The sequence below is a fragment of the Etheostoma cragini genome, chromosome 10 (assembly GCF_013103735.1).
Source record: "Etheostoma cragini isolate CJK2018 chromosome 10, CSU_Ecrag_1.0, whole genome shotgun sequence".
Classification (NCBI taxonomy): Eukaryota; Metazoa; Chordata; class Actinopteri; order Perciformes; family Percidae; genus Etheostoma; species Etheostoma cragini.
Genome location: NC_048416.1, coordinates 15,180,173 through 15,200,313, shown reverse-complemented (window position 1 = coordinate 15,200,313; position 20,141 = coordinate 15,180,173). Strand labels below are relative to the sequence as shown.

Sequence of the window (20,141 nt, the reverse complement as noted above, 5' to 3'; positions counted from 1 at the left end):
AAACGCTTTAGTGAAGCTCCCTCCGGCCTGCTGCCTGTTGCTTTTGGGTCCTCACCTCACCCCCCACCGTAACAGATTAGTGGTAAAGAAAATAATAAAAAGCTTTTTTTCTTTTACAATATAATTGGATGTTACAGGAAAGGTACTCTATTAAGCTTTAAATGTATTTTTTACAAAATTTTGATCAGAATTCAGAATGAGAAAAGATTGGGATTCAAATTTTGCGCATCCATATTTCCTGTATTATTACAGATAAATCCAAGTCAAGTAGTAAAATACCTTACCAAATAGGCATGTAGCTTGTTAATACTGTATTTAAGTTGTGCCTCTCTTGATCAAGTGGAACCAGACCATAGATTTACAAAATAATGGACGAAGCTTCCGCTGGCCTTAAAAGTGAAGCCAATGCAGAAGTGCCTTAAACCCTAGTTGCAAAAATGTACATGTTTAGAAGTCTATGGGCTCATTGATTTTAAAATTAAAAATAAAGCAGGAGATGTTTTAGGGGCGTGATAACACGCTGACCTGACAGTCATGACAGAGGCTTAGGATACTTATCCATGGCACTGTCTACATTTAAATACCCGTGGACTTGTTTTTTGGTGTGAATTAGAACATTTGGTTGACTAATCATATCTTGTTCAGCATTATGCTAAGTTGTAACTGTTTGGAGGTACCTTAGGGCTGCACGATTATGGCCAAATGATAATCACAATTATTTTGATCAAAATTTTGATCGTGATTATTCTCACGATAATTTGTTGATTTTAACCAAAACAAATTTTATTGTCACATAGGCTATTTTTTAACTGTGAGAGGGAGTGGGATGGATGCTACGTCGTGTGTATGAAACGTCTGTATCGTCACTGCGCTGCATTTTTATGAACTATGATATTCTCGCCATGGGTCACATCTCTGGCCCAGGTCCAGCAGCTCCGTCTCACACGCTGTTACTCTACCAGCTGAAGTTAGTTGCATTCAATAACTTCTTCTGTGTTCTTCGCCGTGGCGGCCCCGATAGCAGAGTTACCACGGAAGCACTGGTGCAAATACAGGTTTGCCCCTTATATTTAACACTATACAGCTGTGTTACTAAAAAATTAAAACTGTGGACAAATGTCAGAAGTGTTGACCGGCGGCCGCTGTGTGGCGGTGCCGCGAGGAGAGTATGAGGAGAGAGAGTAGAGGAGAGATTCAACACAGGTACAGCTTTACAGACAAAATGGGTCATATAAAGCAAAATTAAACCGTATCAATATAAACAGCATTGCAGCGGATGCGAGGACATTAGCACCGGTGTGTCCCAGAGGAGCTAACAGCTAACAGACGCTACTAGCAGCGACTAGCACTGGTCACTGCTGTTGACAAAATGTTGCGTTTACTGGTAAACTGGTAAACCTTAAGACCGACATATAACCGACTGCTATCTGTTGAGTTTTCCTCTTTACTCCGTCCTCTGTGACTGTCTACATCTAGAAACTAAGCTGCACGGGGTGCAGAGAACAACTCTGACTGGCACATGAGCAGACGGGTTGACGGAGCGGTAGATGGGCTATGCAAAAAACCCGGATCGTTTTAGGAAATGACGCTTTAAAAAATAATCGCTCGATCGCGCAAATTTGATCGTGGGAAGTCAAAATTGTGATCGGGATTAAAATTTGATTAATTGTGCAGCCCTAAGGTACAACCTTTTCCGCTGACAATGTCTGTCTTTTTTGATAGTGCAAAACAATGGCGGAGAACTCCAGACCAAGTTGGACAAGCTAAAGGAAGTGGCTGACAATTTGGAACGCGTGCATGTAGGCACCACCATCGCCAGTCTGACAGGAGGAGTGATTGGAGCAATAGGAGGGATTACATCCATAGTGGGCCTTGTACTGGCTCCTTTCACTTTTGGATTCTCTCTTATTGTCAGTGGGGTTGGAGCAGGAGTGGGTGCGTTGGGTGGGGTCACTGCTGGTGTCTCAAATATCACTAATATGGTCAACCAGTCTTCTGACCGTAACGCCTTTCGAAGCATCATAAAAGAGTTTGAACAGAAATTTAATGCAGTTGCCACCTGGCACCAGGAAATTATCTACAGCTTACAGTCAACCATGAGTAAATGTGAATCAACTGACATAACTGGCAATAAGGATAGTGAGAAAAATGGAAACAACCCGTTACAGCTTGGCCAGAGCTTGAGTTGCATTTCTGAAGCAGTGCGACTAGGTGGAGTGTTGGCCATCGGCAGAACTGCAGCACAAACATCCAGGGTAGTACGCCTGGCAGAGGTAGCAACAGGTGTGTTATCTGGCTTATTTGTGGCAATTGATGTCTTCTTTATTGCCATGGATGCAAAAGAGTTACACCACATCAGACAGGCAAAGACAGCAGAGGAAAAAGGTGGAACTGTGCCCACTTCTAACCAAGCTGCGCTATTACCCAGCTCATTGGGGCAAGAGGTCAAGTCTAACAAATCAGAGGAACAGGACCAGCCTTCCCAAAATACCACTTCAATCAGATCTGAGATCATGAAATTAGTTCATTCAATCAGGCAAGCAGCAGACGAATTGCAGGAAATCTTGGACGAGTTGAAAAGCAACATCTTATTTAGTCTTTTACTTGGGGATGACAGCGAACTGGAATGGCAAAATGTGGAATCAATGTAACCCAAAGGTTACATTAAACAAAATCAAAAGTACATTGTGTTAAAGTGTTGTTACACTCAGTAGACAACTCTAACTGTTGCGTCAACACCTAGTGTTATCTCCGTGCAATGCCCCCCCCACACACACACACACACACATGCATGTACAAATATATAATAATATCAATATATAATCAATATATAATAATTGAATATATCAATAACATTATATTGTTTTGCAATGCAACATCACACAAGTGTCAAAAGTCAGACTACACCTGATCACAAATCTCATGGTTGTTAAGGTCAGAATACTTGATTGTGATTGGTCAATAACAGCATTCTATTATCTGTTATTTCTGAATACCAGAATACCATTAATATTCATGCAAATACGGAACTCATTCTGTTGATTAACGGAACACTAAGGGAAGGAGAGGCCGGAGGAAATGGGGAGCGCTACCAGCACTAATGACAACAGTGCAAACAGATCATTCCTTAGCAACATGTTTAGCTTTCTCATCGAGGCGACCTGGCTTCCACAAGAGAGATTCTAGCTTATCAGCTGTGAAGTTAACGTTCCAGACAACCTTAACCTCTAAATTGTCTAAGCTATAGTGCGTAAATTCTGTCTCCCAAATGAGGAATTTTAAGTAATGACAACATGTTGCATCCACATGATGCAAATCTTCCTTAATCGCATTACCTTTACCCATGTCTACCAGAGAGGACAGTTAGCTGTTAGTAAGTTACTGTTAGCTAGGTGTTAGCAAACTAAAACCCTGGCAAACATAATGCTGCATAGCTTTCTGATGTATCAACATTCCACTATAACACAAGTTGCCAGTCAAATTGCTTAAAGGTGCAATATGTAATACTGACAGCTAGTGTTTAAAAAAGTTACTGCAGTACAAATTCAAAATTACTGGAGAGAGTCGTTGCTAAATGTTTTGGTTCAATAGCTCATAAAATCTAAGTTATGGGTTATTTTCTACGCAGGTCGCGCATCCAATGGCACAGCAGCTTTTAGGTTTTTTCTGTTGTTCGCCAGCAGACAGAATTATTGAGGAGGCACCTTAACGCTTTACAAGTCCAAGGAGAGCGAAGAGTTGATTTCCCCTCTGGTGGGGGCCGGACTAAAATGAGCTCTGTCTGTATGACTTATGCCACCTCCAATTTGTTAATTTAATAATTTATATGATACAGAAGGGGTTTTAACTGCTGTTATGAGTCATGTGCTAAGTTAAATTTTTATCTTTGTAGTTTTAGATCATTTTGTGTAAACATGACAACAAGCTACTGGTTCTCCTATATTAAACTGTAAGCATGTGACATATAAATGCATTTATAATACATAGGAATATTGTTGACATCTATAATGGCAACAAATAAATGCAAGTTGTATCAAGAATTCCGTCCCCTGAGACATTCATTATTAATACACACATACATTCTGGGATAAGAGTAAACAAAAAAAACGGGTTGTTTGCATTTCTTTGAACCAATCATAATCGTCTTGGGTGGCGTTAAGCTGTGTCCGTCCACTCGGCCATGAACCAACCAGGGGCTGTCAATAAATAAACCAGTAAAAGACAAATCGGTTAGACAAATCTGTGGCGTGTGTGCACGTTACAATACTTCCCTTGGCGGCTGCCATTCACCACATCATCACATTCATCACATTAATCACACATAAACACAAAATGTAAACACACACACACAAGCTCCAGTAAAAGAGCACAATTAAATCTATTTCTGCTCTGACTCTCTCTTAATAGCTAAACTATTATGTCTTTACCCCTCTTCTCATTTATCAACAGAAGACTTTACTTAATTTAAACCCTCCATGATAGTGTAGTCAAGGCGACCACCAAGGAGAACCGAAGGAGCTGTGAAATTGCTGTGATATAAAATGTACGTTATCATTTTAGCTCAGCAGCTGAATAAAAATAAATCATGGGATTCAGAGTTGAAGAAAGTGACGTTGCGCTTGACTGGTGTGTATTACTCTGCACCGTGAATTATAAGTGGCCTTAATCTTTTCTAAAGCTTTTGGAGAGCTTGTATTGATTTGTGTCATAAACGTCTCTATGCAAACTTGATTTTGCCGCCTTTAGATAGCACAGCAGTGGTTTTTGTGTAATGAGGGTGTTTGTGATATCAGTGCACATCAGTGACACTTATTTCAAGATATTCCCACCTTGTTAATACAGAAAAGTTGATGATGGGTGGTGGCTGTCAGAGCTCGATGCTTTCTTTGTGCTTTGACTCAGAAATGCTTTACAAAATTGACTCTTTTGAATGACATTAAGAAGATGGTTGCTGTTTAATCCCAGCGTGTTGTTGTCCAACTAATGACTTTTTATGCACGTTTAGGCAGCTCTGGGAGAAAAAGACTTTCTGCTTGCATGCCTCCTCGTTAACGGGGAAGCTGGTAGTTCATAGAGAAACATTACACAACATTCCAAGGAAACATGCTGCATTCACTGTCTGACACCATACATCTCTTGTGAGAGTCAAGCTGAACTGGACAAAGCAGGAAGTAAACACTGATATTTTATGCTATTTTTTTTAACTCATGGTGCCGGTCACCTTTATTACCTTGGGTTTTGGCTGGAATTAATCTACGCTTTATTGGTGCCAACTCACTGTCCTAACACCATTTTAATCACATGACTGACTTCAGAAGAAGCCCATCTGGACCTAACTCCGTTTGTTTTCTGGATGAAGACTTTGAATGAGATGTTCTGACAGAGGCCTTGTTCAACATAAATTCAAATGAAAACCCATCATAACTAGTAAAAGATTACTGCATTATAATGCTCATGCTTAAAAACAATCAGTCCCAACTCTGTTGCGTCCATTGTCCCCAGCACATCATATGCCAGTGTCTTTCCAGAGTATGTCTTTATGATCTTCTTAATAATAATAATAATAATAATAATAATAATAAAGCGTCCCAGATAGACCAGCGCTAGCCATTTGATTGTGATGCGTAGTGTTCCCATCATCAATGCTGTGCTGAGGAATTTTATGTTCAGATTCATGTGCCGATTTACCGGTCAAATAATACAATTTTAACTGCTATAACCAATCCTGCATTTAGTGATACCAGATATTCTCATAATAAACTCTGTTTTAATTATTGGGCATAGCTATTTGTATGTCTGTACGTATATATGTATGAATGTATGTATGTTTTGTGTGTCTCCTTTATGTTATTTCTGGGAGTCAGTTTTATCTGTATTTATTTGTTTGTGTGTTTGGTTTGCACCCCTCTTGTATTGCATTATGCGTACTTTTTATCTGGACCTTGAGTCCGTAAATGAAGTTGATAATAATAATAATAATAATAATAATAATAATAATAATAAATGTTATCATATAGAGCTTTTTAAAGTACTCAAAGACTTGTATTGTACTTCACAATAAAAACACTGTATTAAGCACCTTAGTTTAATTATAACACAGTGGAAGGCGAGGTAATAGTTCTTTCACTGTGTGTAAGTCAACTCAAAACCATGGCAGCATTTATGATCTCTAAAGGCTTTCACTGGTACCAACTAAGAAGCAAAAAAGTCAAATCCATCAAACATTAATTTTTCCAACAATGTGAAACAGCTGTCATGTGATGCCCGTTCAAGGTGTGAGTGCGACAAACACCAGCTGTGTGATTCAGTTACATACAATGAGGGGGGAGGGCCATCATTGCAAAACTAATTTAGCAGATGGCTTTTATACAGGTATTTAACATTTGAAGTGTGTTTTAAAGCTACTAATATAATGCAGTGTTTGAATACAGTATGTGCATATGTAAAAAAAAAAAAAAAAAAAAACTAGCCTCATCTAGCCTATAAGTTACCAGTTGGACTTTTTTTGTGTAATCTTTTTAGTTGCTGTCATTCACACAAATGGCCTTAGCCTGTGAGGTTCACCGAGACCACGGATCAAGAGTCTGCTGCTTGATGTCAGCTTAACCTCCATTTTTTCATCTTTACCCAAGGCTACATTTTCTTTCTATTGCTGCCATTTACTTTCTTTCTGCCACCACTTTAAGCTTGTTTTTTCCCCTTTCCTATGTCACCTGTGTGTGAGTTTGTGCTTTTAGCCTTTTTGTGAATTGGCACAGTCCTCAGAGTCAATAAGCTGCTTTGAAGTCTGTCACCTTCTAGTGCTGCCACAAAAAGAATACTTCTTATTGAGTTAATTTTTTATATCTTTCATAATTCTCCTTTTGATCCTCATCCAATTTTTTCAGATTTTCCAACATTTTGTTTCCTTGATATTGTTTGATAGGCAGGATAACTTAAATCTGCTGGGAAATGCAAATAACACTTGTCTTTATCTTAGGTTGTATGTCTGCTTTGTGAAAGACAGTCCGCCTCATGCAGTGACAGAAAGTATTCTCTATCGTTCAGTATTTTACTAGTTTGGTAAGAGGGATCCACGGGACTCTTGGGGTTTAAACTTTCCCGAGAACGTAAATACTGTAGGTTTGGTCTACATAATGACCGAGAGGAAGGGGAGAAGAAGAGGATGTAAAGATTTACATTATTCAATGTTTTCTGAGAGAGTTCTTACTGTACTTGCATGGTATAATAAGGCCAAATCCTGTGATTATTTTAATATTTGATTTTTTTAACTGGACAAGAACACTATTTGGTCTGTGTCTGTACTCTCACGCAGCTATTTGATGCCCCTATGCAAATTACCTTTGGTGCTCAGAAGATTTTTTACTGTGAGGGTTGCTTGTGCTTTTCGTTTTCTTGCTGATTTAGATTGATGATATTGTGTAAATACATTAGTTAAGAACATTTTACCTGTTATCCTTTTATTTAAAACTCCCATGGCATGAAAATATTTCTTTGTGAGGTATATTTTAACATTAATATGAGTTCCCCCAGCCTGCCTATGGTCCCCCATTGGCTAAAAATGGTGATAGGTTTAAACCGAGCCTTGGGTATCCTGCTCTGCCTTTGAGAAAATGAAAGCTCAGATAGACCGATCTGGAATCTTGCGTCTTATGAAGTCACAAGGGGCAAGGTTAACTCCCCTTTCTCTGCTTTGCCCGCACAGAGAATTTGGCCCATACATGACAGAGAGACATCATGGCTTTCAAACAAGCAAAGTGGTGTTGGTCAAAGCTAACACCCTCAGCCTCCACCTTCCCCCCCATCTCTTCACATACTAGGGAAAGCTTGTTGTGGGACTGGCTCTAGTGGCTGTAATTTGGCACCAAGGCTAAATTTTGGGAAAGAGACTTCCGATATGGTATTAGGAGACCACTAAGGTCTCTATAAAAGCATCCAAAGAGCGCCATGTCATGGAACCTTTAATAAAGTGATAGTTTAAGGACTTGTTTTGGATTTTAATGAAATGGAGGTTGCTTTGCTGACAAGTCTATTAAACACATTATTTACTTTAAAAATGACGTTCCTACACGACCACTCACTCAGTTATAGTGATGCACATGATTCTCAGATGTAAAATGAATAAAACTAATAAAATCTGCAAACAACTTTCTTCACAGATCTGTGAAATGTGTAGGACTGTATACAATCTAAATATTTCTACACATTTCACACACAAGTGCTATGCAAACATGATCCTTAAATTAAGAAAAAAATATATATAATATGTAACGTATACACAAAATACTGGTTTCATATTTTATTTGAAGAGTTGTAAGTGTCAGTGCCTCCAGAGCTTCACATTTGAAAAAACCTAACTGGTACATTGCGGATATGAGGTACAAAATGTTATTTAGCAAATAAATATTTCAGGAGGCCCTGAAAGACAAAATAATAATGACTTGGTTATAGTTACAGTTAATCACTATTTATATATTATGTTCAAAGTGACAAGGACATAATACATTGTTCAGCTCTAAAGATAATATGCCAAAGTTGTGATTGTTTTGTGCTTATAAATTCCACCCCTCCGCCTGCTTTCAGTTTATTCTTCCCTTTTCTGGGACTTATTCTACCAACCAGTCATTGTTTTTCTTCCTTGGTTGGTGGAGTACTCACATCCTGGAACAGGAAAAAATGCTAAATATTTGCTCACACTCAGCACATTTAGTTCCCAGTTAAGAGGATTTTCTTTTCCACACATTGAAAACATGCGTTACACCATCAGCTCGTTTTACGAAAACATAAAAATATCTCCGTTCAGTCTCAAAAAGGTACCGGGCCAGACATTGCAGCACTGTGCATTAAACATGTAGTCACCAGCTAGCTATGAATTGTGCTTTATAGACTTCAGCAGGTTGAATCATTCACATCTGGTTCAGGTATGTAAATTCAGAAACAGTGATGCAGTGCTCTGTCCCTGATTGCAAAAATGACAAACTATGCTAAACTGAACATGACATCATGACTTCATGTTTCCATACACGCTCACTTTCTTAGGTAAAGTAGCAGCTGCTTCTGACAGCCCCACAACAGGATGCCATTTAACACATTACTAAAGGGCAGTGCACATGTATACTGCAAACAGTCTATCCAGCAGAGCACAATCAGCGTGTTAATAAGACACACACAGGCCTGACAATAATCCCTTCTGCTGCTATGCACCCTTAGAAAGACCTAATATTTCAAGATAGAAAGTCCTTATAGTCCTAATATTTCAAGATAGAAAGTCTTAATATTTCAAGATAGAAAGTCTCAATATTTCATAATGTTGTAATGTTTTCTGAACCACTGACATCTTTTGCTTTATTGCTCAAGGCTTGTTTCTGTTCCTTGAGAATCAGATACAATGAAAACTATTGAGGACATATTTCCCTTTGGCATGATGCAGTATTAAACGAGATCGCTCCAGTCGGCAGAAACAAGCTAGAGTGTAAGTTAATAGGATAATTGTCCAGCTTGTGTTTACGTTCATAAAAGTGCTCGTTTTGCTGCTAACAGACTCAGATTATTATTCTAAGTGTCTGACAACATTATGGAAAGGATTTCTAAGGAGGTCGACCTTTCTGTTAAAGATTAAGATCCTTTTTAAAACATAAAAAGTCAGCGAAATTGCGTTCGCTAAACCCACCAGACTCCATGTAAATAATCAGTGATTTTAGCATCGTAAAATACTGCTTCTAAAACATCTCGGAGCACCGCTGGCTCTGGCTGTCTTGAGGCTGCATGTGTGGGGTGAGCGACTGTCGGCTCCGTTTGGTCAGTATTTTCTTTCTTTCATTCCAATTTCGGGTCTGTCAGTCACAGTGAAAACCGAGGACATTTCCTGGGACAGATCCAGCCGGGGACAGGTCGCCAAAATCGGGGACTGTCCCCGGTAACCGGGGACGTCTGGTCAGCCTAAGCTTCACCTCCATTAGCGTTACCAGTGGCCCCCCCATTTGCTTTTAGCCATCTTTACAGTTAGCTAAATTTACCAGACAAAACAGGAATAAGGCACCAAAAGGAATACTAGTAATTAAGAGATGTGGTAGCACTGGATCTGGAGGGAGAAGGATAACTCTGGGAGTTGGAAGGGGTTTGTCGCGATTCTGCCTTCGCCCAATGAGACACAGGTTCGTGGAGCTGAGTGTCGCAATTTCATTATTTTTCCATATCGTTACAGCCCTAGAGAGACGGCATACTCTATGCTCTGAGCTGTCCGTTCCATTGATTGTTTTCTATGGGGAGAGCAGTCCACCCAACTACCCTTGGCGTCGCACACCGCTCTGAGTTTCTGCGCTGCGCTCAAAGTTCAAATTATGGAATCTTTGACCTAGTTGCCGCTGACCTTTCAAGGCGCAACCATGGGTGTAACCAATTCCAGAAAGTTCCTGTGTTGTGCTTTGCCTGTTTGCTCTGTGCCATACCTCGCGGTTTTGCCGCAGCTCATGTGTAGGCAGCTTTAAGGAAAGGCAGCCGTCATCAGCACATCCTGAAAGCTCCCTTACTACTTTACATTTCCCTTTCACTTCTCATGCCTCTGTGCCAGTTTGTCTTCTCTTCTTTTCTCAGTGCGATAGCTTTTCATTTGCTTTTTAAATAAAAACACGTCTTTTCTATAAAGTGTAAGATTTTCAGTGAAACTTTTTTTGGTCTCCAGTACTTTTGTGCAACTGCATTGTGCCTGATAGAATAGATCATGTTTTCCTGCGTGTTGTGCAAACTTTACACACCTTCACTTCCTGAAATAGTTAAATTTCCCATCCACTCCTTATTCTATCAAAGCTTACTCTCCCGTTGTCACTACCTTACTGCCCCCTTCCCTTCCCTATCCGTCATTTGATTATGATAAAATGACAAAGGAAACTCTGCCTAACAGTAGAACTGCCTCCAACAAACTGTCTCACACACATCTTGCCCTGAACTCATCCATTCAGAGTTCAGGGTCAGAGATAGTCTTCCAGGGTTGTGAGTTATACCCAGTGAAAACAGTCACTGTTATTGTATATCCAATGACTGGATTAGTATACTGGGTATACTAACGAGTCCCTGTGGCCCGTCAGAAATCATAAGTCAGCTCAGTAGCTGATCTTAATTTATTCTGATTACACACACTCTCGACCTTGACCCTTTATACTCCAGATCCTATGAAAGTGCTCCCATCTCAAGAGAGTTTATAGACCAAACCCAATGCCTTCCCCCTCTTTTTAAGCCATCATTCTCCTCTCCACCACTCCTTTTTTCCAGAACATTTCCTTTTTTATTTCACATCATGGCTGTTTTTCCAAACCATTTCCTCCCAATATCTCTCTGGTGCTTTCTCACCAAGTTTATGCCTCACTCTTATTCTCCTCTCCCCCCTCTCGTGGTTGCTATCCCTCACGTTCTGCGCTCATATTTCATTCTGACTCTGCCTTTCATTAGGCCGTCTATTGCTCTTGTCCACTTGTCTCTTTCTTTTTCCTTTTCTTTACTCACTCTCCTCTCACCTTCTCCATCCTCCTCTGCTCTTTTAGTGTTCATCTAATGCTATCCCCCAGTGCCATTCTTTTTCTTAACCTTCTCTTGCTCTCCCTTTTTCACTCTTCTATGTTCATGCAGCACTAAGTCATTGAGCAGAGAGAGAGAGAGAGAGCGAGAGGGGGAGAGAGAGAGAGAGAGAGAGAGACTCCCAGTAGTTCTCAGTGTGCTGACAGTGACTGGGGGAGGTCATTTATCTCCTGGGTTTTCTCTCTAGCCTCGTCCCACCTTAGACAGCTAATTCAATATGTTGAGAACAGCACAGAGTGCTGTTCCTTTGTCAACAAATTTCATTAAGCAACATTAGCAGTGCTATCAAAGAGGTGACAGGGAGGAAATGATGGATTCAGATTAGAATATTGAGAATGAAAGTGTTAGAAAAGTAAAATGGCTAACATGCGTGTGCGTGTGTGTGTGTGTGTGTGTGTGTGTGTGTGTGTGTGTGTGTGCGTGCGTTCGTGTCTGTGTGCGTGTGTGTGTGTGTGCACACAATCTCATGCTTGCCACACTTGTCCCCAGCCACTTAACAGGCAGCATTTACATAAGCCATTTTGAATTTTCATTATTTCTCTTGGAAGGATTTCGTAATTGGATTTCTTCCCACAGAATTTCTTCCTTTCTACACGCGTACCCAAGAGGAGAGGAATACTGTTAAATTACTGCACTTTGAAGTAGTTAAAGCTGGGTGTGGTTTGCAAATTTTCTGTCCTGGTAGTGATAATAACATTTTTGTGATAAAGGAACCCATTTTAGCATTGCTTTCCTTACATTCTCATTTCTGCTTTTATAAATGAATCTTTTGCCATCACATTTGCCACATTCTCCCTTCCTGAAATAGTACGACAGTGCTAAAAGGTTAATGTGCCATCCATTGAACAGACTGTTGCTAAAAGGGTACCAAGGAAACCATAAGTCCCTGACTAAGATGGCACATTTTGACTCCCCCTTTTTTGGTTTTAGTTTGTGGTCATCATTACACATAAAAGCTAAATGAAATTACACATAGTTGATAGTACTGTACTGATTGGATTTTGAGGCCGGTTGCTGGTTAGGTTTTGGGTGGGACAGTTCCTCATTTAAAAAGAATGGAGGCTTAAAATGTTAAAACTAATTAAAACATGAGGAAGAAAGAAGAAGAAGGTCATTTCAGACAAGGGTTCAATACTCTAGTCACACTCAAAGGCATCACACATTCACAACGGATGCTACTTTGATAGGTAAGTGGCAGGAAAAAAAGATTGAAAAAACAGTTACTTTGCTGCCTTGTGAGTGAGGACAATTGATAAAACAGTCATAAATCGGATTACGGCTGATACGCAAGTTTATTTTTGCAAAAATGGTATCGGACCATCTCTACTTTGACACCTATTTTGATATGACAGTTTCTGAGTCCAGCCTAGTTTTGCATGACACACCGGCTGAATAAAACAAGTAAACCATGCCGTTTTCACACATGTGGTGGATACTTTTTAAGTGGGTATGAAAAGTTCCCAAAAATAGATTAATCCCTAGGCCAAATAAAGTCAGCAAAGGGCCCTTGACGGGAACCACCTTGACTACATTAGTGAGTTGCATTTTCACATCTCATGTTCTAGCCGCTATCTAAACACTGAGAAAAAGAGCCCCCCCCCCCCCACACATACACACACACACACACACACACTCACACGCAGGTAATCCCTCAAATTGTCTTGCAATTCGGATGGTTTCCATCCCTTTTGTCACCTCCTCCTCCCTGTTTTTTCTGTTCTTCCCTCCCGCTCCTCCTTTGTCTGGCTCTCTGGCAACTACAGGGAGCAGTGACTGAGTGAGTGTGTGTGTCATATTGTTTGTCATGAAAATGGGATTTCAGCAGATGGATGGAAAGATTCTGGAGGAGAATACAATCTAAAGGAAAGTGTACACAGAAAGAATGGATTGTTATGGTTATCGGTTTCCTCTCACCCACATGGGGGAGTAACAGACTCCATTGTGTGTGTGTGTGTGTGTGTGTGTGTGTGTGGTATCTGTGATAAGTGCTGGTATGTGTCCTCATATAATTTGAATTCATGTGTGTGTGCTTGACGCTTGACTTGTGTGGGAGGTAAAATGGGGAGAGAGCAGAAATTCATTCCTGTACAAAGAAAAGGAAAACAACCCGCGCAGTGAGACGCAAAAGAAATGAACCTTATAATCTAATATTTGCAATCAAAGGCGCACATTACTACCTCCACATCGATATGAAGGGATTATCTTGTTTAGTAGATGCGCAACTGATTGTTTGTACACGGCCCTCTGTACGTTGGATATTTAAACAGATTCCCCCTGTGTGTGTTTTTGATAAGTGAATTCTGTTTTAATAAGATTTTCTCTGCATTTTCAGAAGTGGCAACAATTCTAATCTATCTATCTATTGTGGGTGTCTCTCCTTTTCAGACAATTCAATATACATCTACAGTAGATACACAATCCATATTTCCAAATTTGTAACAATATGACAACTGCAATTCAAAGCTGACTGCAATTATTCATATATTTAAATTATATTTCAAATACTCTAGAAACTAAAATGCAAAAGCAGCTAGTAGTACTGTGGACAACTTTTTGGCAAGTCCCTAAAGAGGATACATTTTTTTACTTTTCCAACCCCTCCCAACATTATCTGCTAGCTGGCATTATTTGCTCTGTGTTTACTGCTCCTCTCTTTAACTTTACTGTCAGTAAACATGTGTAGCCAACATTTATTTATTTTGCAAACTGCTAATGCAATGTCAATGTACGTAATGACACAGTAGTTCCAACATTTCTTTCAGTGTGGGAATTTTCCAGTGGGTGGCGAGAAGCAGTATGTTTTATGTTTGTATCTCTCGGCCATAACCAGATTGCTATTCCATGACTTTAATGTGTCGATTCTTCTTTCATTTAGGCTGAAAAAGATTGAATAACGAATACAGCATGAAGGCTATTAAGATTAATGTTAATGTTATGATATCATAATTAGCAATCCAACATGCACCATGTGGCTCAGACACACACACACACACACACACACACACACACACACACACACACACACACACACACACACACACACACAGAATACATTGGGTATTCTGCCTTGACGAGTCTTTCCTAATCACTCTCTGATAAGAAACCTTTTTTATGAATCCTTGCGTTCATCCTGCGCATTTAACACAAAGAAAAGCTTCTGACAATTAATGACAACTCTCTCTTTATCTAATTCTCACCTTCATTAGTTTAAGGCTGAAGGGAACAGAGAGTGTTGATGTAACAGAGAAGTGTTTAACCAACTTGACTGCAGCCAAATTAATTCCCCCTCTATCTTTATTCAATAGAAACTATACTGATGTGTTCGGTTTGCTGAGAGCTTGTGTGGGTGAAGAGAAATCTATTTTCAGATCCTGGACTCAGATCCTGTCAACAGCATTACACTGATTTCCAGTGTTAGCTCTCAGCTTCTACTCTTAAAACTCTGAAAACCATCTCTCTCTCTCTCGCTCTCTCTCTCTCCCCCTCACTCTCTCAAAGATCACCGTATCTAAAAGCACTTGCCTGAGCTGACTTGAGAGTGACTTTCGTGTGCTTGTGTCTGTTCTTGTGCTTTGTTTCTGTTGTGTATGCTTTACGGTCATCATTAGAGTTAGTTGATCAATGGCCAGTGATGCTCTCTCACATTCACTCTACGCCTTTTCTCCCTCTTTGCTCCTCACGGTTGCCTCCGTTTTGACTGCATGTCACAGTAGATAAAGTTGATATAATGCATAGGGATGCAGGATCTCTCGGGGCAGAGGTGTTGCTGTCAAATATCATGCAGATGAAGTATTTTTTCCTCATGCTTGCTGACAACACCTATTTTCTAACTGAGTGTGTGGGGGGTGTTTGTCACTCAAACTTCCCTAATCTTTTATTTTACACTCACTTCCCCCCCCACCCCCCCCGTCTCTTTCTCACCCATTTATGTGCTGTCAACAACTTTTCTACATCATTGCCTTTTCCAGCTATCACACTTCTTGGCTCCTCTGTCCTTCTCCTATTGCCTTTGTTTTCTGTGTCTTCCTCTGGCTGGTTAGTAACACGAGAGAATATGGAAAGACAACCCGCTGGCCTGTAGAGGAAGGCATGCTGATTTCATTGAAATACCATGAACAACACTATAAACAACACTATTCCAAATTACAATTAGCCCTGGGCGATATGGCTGAAATCCGTGCTACAACATGAATACAAATATTTTTGCTGATATCAATACTAGGGCTGCACGATTATGGCCAAAATGATAATCACGATTATTTTGATCAAAATTTTGATTGCGATTATTCTCACGATTATTTGTTGATTTTAACCAAAACAAATGTTAACGTCACATAGGCTATTTATAACTGGGAGAGGGAGTGTGATGGACGCTACTCACCGAGATACGGCTGACTCATTATGAACGGGTCCAGCACGGGTCGAACGGCGGAAATGTGTAGGAAACGTCTGCATCGTCACTGCGCTGCATTTTTATGAACTATGATATTCTGGCCATGGGTCACATCTCTGGCCCAGGTCCAGGTCCAGGTACAGGTGCAGGTCCAGCAGCTCCGTCTCACACGCTCTTACTCTATCAGCTGAAGATAGTTGCATTCAATAACTTCTTCTGTGGTCTTTGCCGTGACGGCCGTGATAGCAGAGTTACTCGCGGAAACACTGGTACAAATACAGGTTTGCCCCTCATATTTGAGAAATATACAGCTGTGTTAATAAAAAATTAAAACTTTAGACAAATGTCAGAAGTGTTGACCGGCGGCCGCTGTGTGGCCGGGCGCGGAGAGAGAGTAAGAGGAGAGATCCCACACAGGCACGGCTTTACAGACGAAATGGGTCATGTAACGCAAAATTAAACCGTATCAATATAAACAGCATTGCAGCGGATGCGAGGACATTAGCACCGGTGCGTCCTAGAGGAGCTAACAGCTAACAGACGCGACTAGCACCGGTCACTGCTGTCCACACAGGCGGGACAAAGTGTTGCGTTTACTGGTTAACTGGTAAACCTTGAGACCGACGTATTACCGACTGCTATCTGTTGAGTTTTCCTCTTTACTCTGTCCTCTGTGACTGTCTACATCTAGAAACTAAGCTGCACGGGGTGCAGAGAACAACTCTGACTGGCACATGAGCAGACGGGTTGACGGAGCGGTAGATGGGCTTTGCAAAAAAAACAGAACGTTCTACGAAATGACGCTTTAAAAAAATGAATTGCTCGATCACGCAAATTAGTTCGTGGGAAGTCAAAATCGTGATTGCGATTAAAATTCGATTTATTGTGCAGCCCTAATCAATACCATAGGCTATAGCAAATGTAAGCAACATTACATATGAAATTTACAAATTGATTCATAAATTAGTATAAGTTTTAATCACAAATTGCTTAAAATATGATTGAAATCATTATGAACTTGCTATGAACATATCATCATAAGATTCCACTATATAATTCCATATAATTATTTTAAATTTATCTTGTCTTAATTTGTCTTGATTGTAAATGAGGTCGGCCCCTAATGAGGGTTTTTTGAGTATATATAAAGGTTGAATGAATGAATATATTACTGTTCATTTTATATGAACTACTACACTTACAGTAGGCTACTTAAAAAAATGTTCATGGCACATAACATCCCATGATTCTCTATACTCTATATGTATTTGCAGATGCTATCACCAAATCATTTATGGGACCCGTGTTCAGCCTTGGCAGAGGAATGCCATCTTGAATTCTCTCCTGTTTTCCGGAGGGTTGTTTTCTATGTGTTTTTTAACGGGGATGTGTGCCATGACTGTCAAGTAATTCCATCAATTTTGTCTGTAAACAAACAGTCAGTAGCAAATAGTATTAACCAGTATTAACCAATTTAGGGCTGAAACAGCTTACACGTAACAGTGTATTCGTCATAGTACGGGGGGTTACGGTCTGATGCACGCAGAACATAGTACGTAGGTTAAATGAAAAAAGATATCCAAATGCATTTTTATTTTTTTTCCTCACTGTACCAAACTGGCACCAAACCGTGACCACTAAACTGTGGTACAAACCAAACCATGAATTTTGTCAATGGTAACACCCCTATGACCTTTTGATAAATTATGGTGCATTTACATTTGAACTAGTATGTAGTTTTTCATTTCTCTCAAGCGCTTTCCTCCAAATTTAGTTCTTAAACTCTTAACACAAGAGCTGCAGAAATGTGCCTGTCAAAACACACCTCAAGGATATACAGATCCAGGGGAGGGAGGAAGTTGGAGGCCAACACAAACAGAATGATTGAAGTAGAAAAAGTATAATAATGAGCCTGTGTTAAGGACAGAGCAGAGGAAGGAGAATGAAGGGATGGATGGCTTGAACGATGAAGGACAGTGTAGGACAACACAGCTCAAACAGCATGTACTGTAGGTGGCTAGGCACTTATGTTATGCCAAATTCAAGTGTAAATCTTGAATGATTACAATATTTACATACTACACAATAATTTAATTTGGAATGTTGCCACTTAAAGTTAAAGCTCATACTGGAGAAAAACTCTGGTCCCGATAACCAGCATTATTCAAGTTATTACAAAACAAAACACTGTATTAACTTAAGTGGTATTTAAGTGATGCTGGGGGAAAGCGGTTACATTGATTGCCAGGAGTGTCCCAAAAACAGCATGCAAAAGAACAAATGCCTCCCTTACAGTCTAGCAAGAAAAACAAAATAGCTAGTTAGGCCAAAAGACATGCAATTAAAATAGGATGTATGATGTACCACGCCTGGCTTTCCATTTCAATGACTCAATCTCCAAATAATTAAAGTGTGTTGAACATGGTTAAGTTCTGTTCCTGGTTACACACAGTCACAATTATTTGGGCAATTAAGCAAATAAAAAGCAGGGTTTTATAGCAGACATCACAAACAGATGTACAGTTTGCTCCATACCACGCACAGTTAAATGACACCACAGTGCCAAGCTCTGTAACCACTGAGCTGCAGTGGCACGAGTTGGGGGTCACACCAACTGTAGGCACAGCCTATGTGTACATGTGTACATAAACACTAAACCACTAAAACATGCAAATGAAAAACGACTTACTGTTTGTAGCTTCCTGGGTCAAGTTACTTCGAAGTTATGTGTCCATATGTTGAACTTCTTGTTCTTGTCGTACTTGACAATGTCTTAACGTCATTCCGAGTATAAGGAGGAAACATGTCCTCCACACTTGCCACAGTACCGACAGGCTGTTGCTGGAGGAAAACCAGAACAGTAACGTTAGCTAGCTAAGCAATGACGGCAGAACTGTGTCGCTGACATACGTTTGCAAACGCCATCAAAACCACACCGTCCTGCTTCGAAAATAACGTAAGTAACGGTATGTCTGAAATACACATGTCAAGCCACATATTTTCCTGACGACTTGTATCTATCTAGCTAGCTAACGTTAGCTAGCTGGTGGTGTGCGTGTGTGTGTGTTTGTGTCTGGTCTTTCCAAAACTTTCTATTGACAGTTATCTATTGTTAGCATCAAAGTTCTTCAGAATTACCTTGCTCTGCTGCAAATAGATTGGTTTCCTATCGTAGCAATGTCATTTTGAGTTACATTCGCAGATGGGCAAAAAAACAACAAAAAAAGAATGATGAGAGAGATCTTGTTAACAGTCCAGTAGAAGTATGGACTCTTTGCTGCATAGAGTAGAAACTGTGTCCTGGGCCCCTAACAGCTTTACAGAATTGTTCGGTTATAATAGTTGTCGTTTATTCTTTTTTTTGAGGTAACAGAATTCCATTGCAACTTTGCTGCATTGTTATTTTGTCTGAAAACAATGCAACACTTCACAAGAACTGGAATTCTATGAGAATTTAAGACATCAGTTTACGTTATGCTGACTCTGTTTTTTTCAATCTGTAAATAACTGCTAGCCATTACTTTTTTCTGCTATATCTCAGTTGATCTGAGTTAAACATAATGCAGTGTTTGATTATTGACCTATGGCACAGATCAAAAGTTTCTGGAGCTGTTCCTTATGGCCCACAAGATTGACATATAAGGCCTTAAGATTAAATGTTGCAGCGTTGTGCTTAGCATAGCACATGAAAGATAAAGAGAGGACTACTGGAAGCATATTATATTGTATTGTGTTTCAAATCTGAATTTGTCCTAATCTATTTGTGCTGACTTGTTCAATGCCAACCAATAGCTCCACTTTCTATGCCTTACCATGTAGCCTATTCATACATGACCTTGCCTGCCCTGCCTTTCTTCTCCCTTTCTGCATCTGACAAAGCCAAAACAAAAAACACATTGCTCAAGGATATCTAAATGATAATTCTATTGAACATTGCAGTCCAGATTTTCCCACATGCTCAATGAATTTAAGAAAACAAACTTCTCGTCAAACACTTTTTGGACTTCTTCAGCCCTGGCCCCTGTTTTACCACCTGCTCCAATTCCACTTACATTCTGGTAAGAGCAGCAGCAACCTTCTTGTTGGAAGCTTGCTTTTTTTTGTCCTTTATGCTACAAACTTTTTATTGCACACCATTAAGACCACTGCCTTAACGGGTAGAATTTTTATTTCATTT

The 20,141-nt window shown here is 39.9% G+C and overlaps 1 protein-coding gene and 1 long non-coding RNA gene across 3 annotated transcripts in view; one reads left to right on the top strand and one right to left on the bottom strand.

Annotated features, from left to right (window-relative positions):
• LOC117951973 (serine/threonine-protein kinase Nek4-like) overlaps nt 1-1,808 on the top strand; it is a 9,318-nt gene extending 7,510 nt beyond the window's left edge. Inside the window, exon 11 of one of the 2 annotated variants that reach the window (XM_034884001.1) lies at nt 1,723-1,808. In XM_034884001.1, the coding sequence (XP_034739892.1) occupies nt 1,723-1,767 (45 nt within the window). In that variant the 3' untranslated portion in view covers nt 1,768-1,808. The remainder of the gene's footprint in view (nt 1-1,722) is intronic. The other variant, XM_034884002.1, reaches the window with a different exon arrangement.
• The window catches only part of LOC117951974, a 104,737-nt gene extending 85,489 nt beyond the window's left edge, over nt 1-19,248 (bottom strand). Inside the window, exons 1-2 of the long non-coding RNA XR_004658290.1 lie at nt 19,103-19,248; nt 18,681-18,805 (exon numbers count right to left, since the gene is read on the bottom strand). This is a non-coding gene — a long non-coding RNA (uncharacterized LOC117951974). The remainder of the gene's footprint in view (nt 1-18,680; nt 18,806-19,102) is intronic.
• Between the last annotated feature and the right edge of the window lie 893 nt (nt 19,249-20,141).